At 29.4% G+C, this 7,178-nt stretch overlaps 1 protein-coding gene across 1 annotated transcript; it reads left to right on the top strand.

Annotated features, from left to right (window-relative positions):
• The first annotated feature begins 1,038 nt into the window (after window positions 1-1,038).
• LOC101489051 (uncharacterized) lies at window positions 1,039-3,893 on the top strand. Its single transcript, XM_004493046.4, has 4 exons — window positions 1,039-1,510; window positions 1,581-1,766; window positions 1,976-2,333; window positions 2,917-3,893. The coding sequence occupies exons 1-4, from the start codon at window positions 1,259-1,261 to the stop codon at window positions 3,672-3,674; spliced, it is 1,554 nt and encodes a 517-aa protein (XP_004493103.1). The 5' UTR covers window positions 1,039-1,258; the 3' UTR covers window positions 3,675-3,893.
• The last annotated feature ends 3,285 nt before the right edge of the window (window positions 3,894-7,178 follow it).

Below are 7,178 nucleotides of genomic sequence, written 5' to 3'. Positions count from 1 at the left end.
TTTGTTTTATATTAAAAAATATAATTAATTTTATGAGTTTTGTTTGAAAATTTTGATAAATTTTTTGAATTTTTGTAAAAAAAGATAACATTGTTGACATTTTAAAATATAAAAAATTAAATTGTCACTTAAAATTAAAATAAAATATCAAATAAAAAAATAAAAAATTAAAACTTTAATTGAAATTAAAGTAAGGAAGACAAGTGATGTTTAATCTATTTAATAATACACTTTTAAATATTTTAATTCTATAATATGTATAATTTAGGCTAAATTACATTTGTGGTCCTTTAACTTAATCTCAGGTAACGTTTTAGTCCTTTATCTTTTTTTTTCCCGATTTAGTCCTTTATTCCTAACAATATCAAATAAAGTATGAAAATATGAGTTTATTTGAAGATTTGCGTTACGAATTTGATGAAATTTGTATTATATTGAAGAATATAATTAATTTTATGAGTTTTGATTGAATTTTTTTTTGAATTTTTGTATAAAGAAACATTGTTGAAATTTTAAAACATAAAATATCAAATTGTCACTTAAAATTAAAATAAAGGACAAAGTCGGGAAAAAAAAAGATAAAGGACTAAAACGTTACCTGAGATTAAGTTAAAGGACACAAATGTAATTTAGCCTATAATTTAATATGTTAACATTGTCATTGGATAAAAAATAAATAAAATGTTATCAACGTAGCTACATAAATACTTTTAATTCATAATAATTTTCTTTTTATCAATAAATCTAAGTCTAATAAAATGAATTAAATTCCAGCAATACAGTTAATACGAAATTTGAAGTTTTGTTAGAAAAAATACGCAAATATAATATTCGATGCTGTTAGAAGAAAATTACTACCAATAAATACCTAAAAGTCAATTAATACATTGAGAGAGATTAAAATATAAAAGATGATATAACAAAAGATAAAATATTAAATGAATATTAAAAATAAGATTTATTTCATTATATAATGGGTTAATTTTTATAGAAAAATTCAGTTATATATATCACCTATCACTCAATCAATCACCCCTCTCTCTTTTGCAGAGTTCTGGACTCTGATTTGATATTTAGAGAGAATCGACTCTTATTCCAAAGGTCGAGGTAAGTAAAACAACATTCACAAACATTGTACTTTTGTCGTTTTGAACTTGTTTTATTTATAACACTCAAATCAAATTATGATCACCCAACACTATCCAAACAACACCAATTTCAACGTCTCTTCATCACCATTTCCCATTCCTAAAAGAAAATGTCAAAAATCACCACTCCTCATTCACCACCTTCAACCACCACCCATATTCAACTTCATCCAACCACCCCTCAAAAATCATCTCCTTACCCTTTAACTCCAAGCATTGTTAAACGAATGCAAAATGATGAATCCCCATCTGTCACCAACAAGCAAATTTACTGTCGTTGCGGTCATGGCTTTTGTGATGTCAAAACTTCTCAAAGTAATAATAATCCTGGGAGGGAGTATTTTGCATGTCCCATCAAAAGGGTATGTCACTAACACCTTAAAGATTCGATTTTTAGTGATTTCAAGTTTTATTTACTGTGTTTTATTTTAGGGTGCACGTTGTAGTGCTATTAACTTTGTTAAGTGGTGTGATGATCCCATTGATGAGAGTTATTTGCATCCTCCGTTGATTAAGTATCCTGAGTGTGAATGTGGAGCTGGAGTTTGTAGAAAAATGAAGGAAACTGAACAGGGCTCAAATAAGTTTAAGTACTATTTTGCTTGCCCCATTAAACCGGTATGGTGTTATTCTTGTTTTTTAATTTACAATTTTACTTTATTTGGTTCTATGTATTGTGAAGCTTTTGATCTTTCTATGTGTTGTGAATATCATTTTCAATTATATATTGGATTTTGTGGATTCTTCACTCTGTAGAATTTGTTTTGGTCTACCGTGATCTGTTTATTTTTGCTTATATATTATATAATCTTATTACTATCAAACAGAATCATGGATCTTGTGGTTACTGTGTGTGGGAAGATGAACTACTCAACAATGCAAGCATTGATCCTATCCGACAGAGCAAGCACAGATCTCTCCATGAATTTCAGGAGGGAGACCAGAATGATACAGCTGGCAACGACCTAGCTAATGACATGGGCGAGGGAAGTGATTTCATATTAACTACCAAAAGGATGAGAATAACTGACAATTCCGTGAATCCTTCTCCTGTGGCTGTATCTGAGACTCCTGAGGGAAAATGTGAAGGATCATCAATTGAGGTGGCCAATTCAAAACATGTTGATTGTCCGAAAATTAAGGATGATCTAGAATTGAACAACTTAGCCTCGTGGGCGGCTATTGGTAGTATTTCCTTTTTTCTTCTTCTGATTTTCTAGATTTGAGCAATACATACTCTTTCCATTTTTCCTTTATTTTTCTGCTTCTACTTCCATAGGCAAGTTATGTCATTTTGAATTTTCTCCCTCCTTCTTTACACATCCAATCCCAGATCCTTGCAACCAATTGTTTTATTTAGTGGTGCTATTCTTTTGAGCATTGAACCAAAGTCATAATAGGTTAACATTATAGGAAAGGCATCTCTTATCGACTTGCTTTGTGTCTGCCTATCTCGCTCATCCCTAAGATTAAATGTCATCCTAAGCTATAGTCAAAAATGAATTTTGACAGTAGTATAAGCATATCTCCTTGAAAAAGTTGTTTAACAAAGAAGCCATATGTAGAAATTCTTTTGATCTATTGCAGGTTCTTGTCAAATGCGTTGGTTAGGTTGCCTTATTTTCTTTCATCCAACTCAAAGTTTGAAATCCCCTCAACCTCAGCCATTTTTCTGCTGATAGTATGGTTTCCGAATCTCATTTGTTTGTGTACTGTCCGCTTCGGTTTTAAATTATTCACATTGTTTTTTTGTCTCCAATTGTTACAGGTTTTGATGATCCTACAGTCGTTCCTAAACAAACTAGTACTCTCAATAGTCAAAGTGAATGCAATGACCTTGCTATTAAGAGTCCTAATCAATGCACCCAACTGTCGACTAATGCAGTAACCCCCAACAAATCATCACCAGGAAGTGAAATCAAGCTAAAGGCACAAATACAAGAAATGGCGAAATTTAGGCAGCAGCAACTTCTCAACGATCTCAAAAATTTGGATCCTAGTCAGCACGAGGTTAAGAAAGAGACAGCAGAAGCCACTTTCTATTTGTTAAATGTTTTAGGATTTGAGTGTAAACAGTTTTCTGGCTTTGTATGGGAATTCATCAACCTGGTATCATCGATGGCAGAAATCGACAACTCCATGGTAAATTCCCTAACTTTGGAGGAGCATAATAAATTATTGGAGGAGGAGAAAATGAGACTGGCTAACATCTGTGATGACCGTATGAAAACCGAGGCTTTGCTCAAGGTATCTAATAAGCAGAGAAATTCGCTTTGCGAAGAAATCTCTTGTCTCGAGGCCATGCTTTTTGAAAAACGAAATGAGTTGAAGTTTTGTGAGTTGGAGACAATAAAGGTAGAGACTCAACTCGACGATTTAAAAAGAAGAATGTCGGAGGTTGACGTAACCATCAAAGATAAAGCTAGACAAGCAGAAGAAGCAAGGAAAAAATTTGTGGTGAGAGGCACAGAGAAAATTGCAGTAAAGACAGCATTGGAGAAGGCTAAACATGCATTGGAAAATTAGTTACTTATAAATAATTTGTATAAGTTGATTTCATCCTCCTCCTTGCTGCAGTCACTATGCAGTGTCAATCTAACAGTATGTATAATGTGTTATTAGTAGGTATTTGTTTTTAACATTTTCAATTTGGAAGATGTAACAATGTTTTAGTAGATGTTCTCCACTGCACAAGTCATTTTTACATTTATATTATTTTTCACAGTAAAAGTCACGTTAGATGACTGTTATGAGAGCTAGGGTAAAAATCTTTGCAGTTTATAATTTGTTTATTCCTACATCAATACTTACAAAATCATTCAAAATTTTAACATGATAGATGATATTCTTTAGAATTATTAATTAATGGTCCTTTTAATCTTAATTATTGAGACAATGTCTTGATTGATGACAATTTGATAAATTAAAAAAAATATATATCTCTCAAAATTTAACTTGTCAAATAGACATTAATTAGATTTTCGTTTTAATCGTAAAGATGAATAGAAATGTTTTATTTTTTTTGAGTGAATACTAGGTAACAATAGATATACATATTTATATTAAGCATGTCATAAATTATATATAAAATTCACAATTTGTATAAGTCATATTTATATTAAGCATGTCATAAATTATATATAAAATTCGAGAGTGATATTTTTGGGATAATACTCCAGTATAATCTTAATTTTAGGGGTATGATAAAGAATTTTCTTTTAACATTTTTTGAAATGCAATATTGGATTATATTGAATATGTAGTTATTTCACTTTAGGTTAACCCAAGAGCATTGGGCACGGTTACCACTCAACCAACATATATGCTAAAAGGAAAATGCATCTCCAACTCTATATCCTTTTGCAGAGAACGATTTCATGTAGGGGAGGGGGAAAAGAGAATAACTCTATATCCTTTTGCCATATTTTCAAGAAATGATTAGTGAAAACTTCAAAATTAAGGATGAAATTCACCTACAATAACATATTTTCTGCATGTGTTGTTCTTAACTAAAAATGTCAATATTTGCCTCAAAACCTATAATGTTCTCGAAGTTTTCTATCTCTGTACCTCTTCTACTGTGATTAGTGATTCATATATAAAATAAATTTGTCTCAAAATAAATTATTTTTTCAATTTTCAAGTTTTCTATTGTATAACTAGTGATTCATTTCCAAAATAAATTTATCTTAAAATAAATAATTATTTTAATTTTTAATATAATATTCATTATTTTTTCTATGTAAAAAAGAAAAGTGTACATAAACCAATTTTATACTAACAAACAATAAAAATTGTTAACTTTATCATTTCATCGTAAGATTATAATTTTCATCACAAAAAAACTACGCAATCAATAGTTTGTATTGTCTTTAGGGTAAATATGTTTAGTATATAGTTACAAATCTCTTTTTTTATTTGTACATTTAATTAATATTATATGCATCACTCTCAATTTATTATTTATACGAATCTTCTATTTTTCATTTATGATAATTGTGAATTCATCAATAATTAATAAGAACAATTTAATAAATGTATTATTCTCTTTTCTTTATATTCTTTTGAAAGATACTCAAATGGCTTAAGATTTATCCACCAAATAAATAATCGTTGAAATAATAGGTATCGTTCTTTCTATTTCTCACTTTTATTTTCAGAATTTATATAATATAGAATTGTGGAAAGATGGATGTTCATCCAATCTCATATTTGTTCATTTTTATTGAACTCTAACTTCTGGTAGTACATTAGAGGCGGATGGATAAAATCGAAACACTGATCTAATTGCCAAAATTTGAGTTCCAAGTCATCTTGGCCCAAGCTAATCTAGTCCGAAAAGGTCTAGGGCGGACATGGATTGATATTACTTTGGTCAATTTTCAACGGGTGCATATTACTACTTCCGATGGATTTTATATCCTACGATTAGACTTATACTCCTCAAAGTGTTATAAACCTAATTTTGTCCTTTTCATTTTTATTTAATCAAAGGTAAAAAAAATTTACTCTCCAAAATCTTACCCCTCACTAAAATTTTCGGTAGTTAAATTATTTTTTCAAAAAACCCGGTACACAAATTAACAGTACCGAAAATTTCAAAGTACAAAATTTCTGATAGTTATTTTTATTCTACCGAAAATTTGCATCTTGAAATTTCCGATAATTACTTTTATTCTGCCGGAAATTTGTGCTTTGAAATTTTTGATAGTTTATTTTAATCTACAGAAAATTTTAAAATTTATACGTGATTTTTTTTCTTCTAATTTTTTTAAATTCCTTTTTTGAAATAGAGATGAAAAAAACATTATTATGTATAGATTTGACTGAAATATTCACAACTGATCAAATTTTTTAGACGAGAAGCTGTCATATTATGGGCAAAAGAGGTTGACCGACAACATCGAATAACTGTTATCATTACTAGATTTCATAATAGATATATTATTAGTTTGATGTGTCGACTTCACAACCAATGAGTTACTCTTTCTTCTTTTTCAACGGCGATTCTCCTATTAGATTGTGTAGGTGGTTGAACTCAAGAATATTCCACAGTATTTTTCGCTCCTCTATTCCTCAATAAAAAAAAATGAATGAAGAAATGTAAAAAACAAATGTTGTACCGAAAATTTCTTATAGTTATTTTTCAATACTAAAAATAAAATTTTTGAGAATTTCAATTGGAAAAATTTTTAGTAGTTATTTTTCAATATTGAATAACTATTTTATTTTTATATTTTCAAAGAAAATTAACTTCCAAAAATTTCAAAAAAAAAAATTACGATATTGATAAAAAATTCCCAAAAATGAAATTTGTGACAAGAGAATTCAAAAAAAAAAATTCCAAATTTATTTTAATTTTTACTGTATATTTAAAGATATTTTAATAAATTAAGAGATAAAAACTTTAAATAAGAGGTATAAATTCAATTGTGAAACTAATTTTCGACTTCAAACATAATGTTGCGCACGTTGAAGTACATGGACCATCAAAACTATCATTGCTGGCCCAGCCCAACTAGAATTCAAAAGCTCTAATATCATGTATAATTGGTAGTATAAAGTACCAAATTGATAATTTATAGACCAAAGAAAAATACTTTAGCTTATTTTTCTTATGTTTTTGTGAGGCCGAAAATATCAACAGACCAATAATATTAATATCTAACAGACCACCACTACCACCACGAAATGTGCCCAAAACAATACCCAATAAAATAAAAAATAAAAAAATGAAAAGAAAAAAAGCTACCAGACTCCAAACTTTTCTACATCTCACGCTTACTGTGTCCGAATCCGAATAAATCATAATCACATTCTTTATTGCTTTCATTTAATTTATTTATTATTATTATTATTATTTCTCTTATTTTGTGTGTTCAACAGCTATTCGCTCAACAACACAGACACTTCTATTCCCCGATGACGACCTTCACCGTCGTATCCATCATCTCCGGCGATCATCCTCTTCGCCGCCGGCATTAATCTCACTCCTCAATCTCCATGTAACCACAACATCAACAAAACAAC

This window comes from Cicer arietinum, chromosome 3 (assembly GCF_000331145.2).
Source record: "Cicer arietinum cultivar CDC Frontier isolate Library 1 chromosome 3, Cicar.CDCFrontier_v2.0, whole genome shotgun sequence".
In the NCBI taxonomy this organism is placed as follows: domain Eukaryota; kingdom Viridiplantae; phylum Streptophyta; class Magnoliopsida; order Fabales; family Fabaceae; genus Cicer; species Cicer arietinum.
This window is presented reverse-complemented; position numbering and strand designations above follow the sequence as displayed.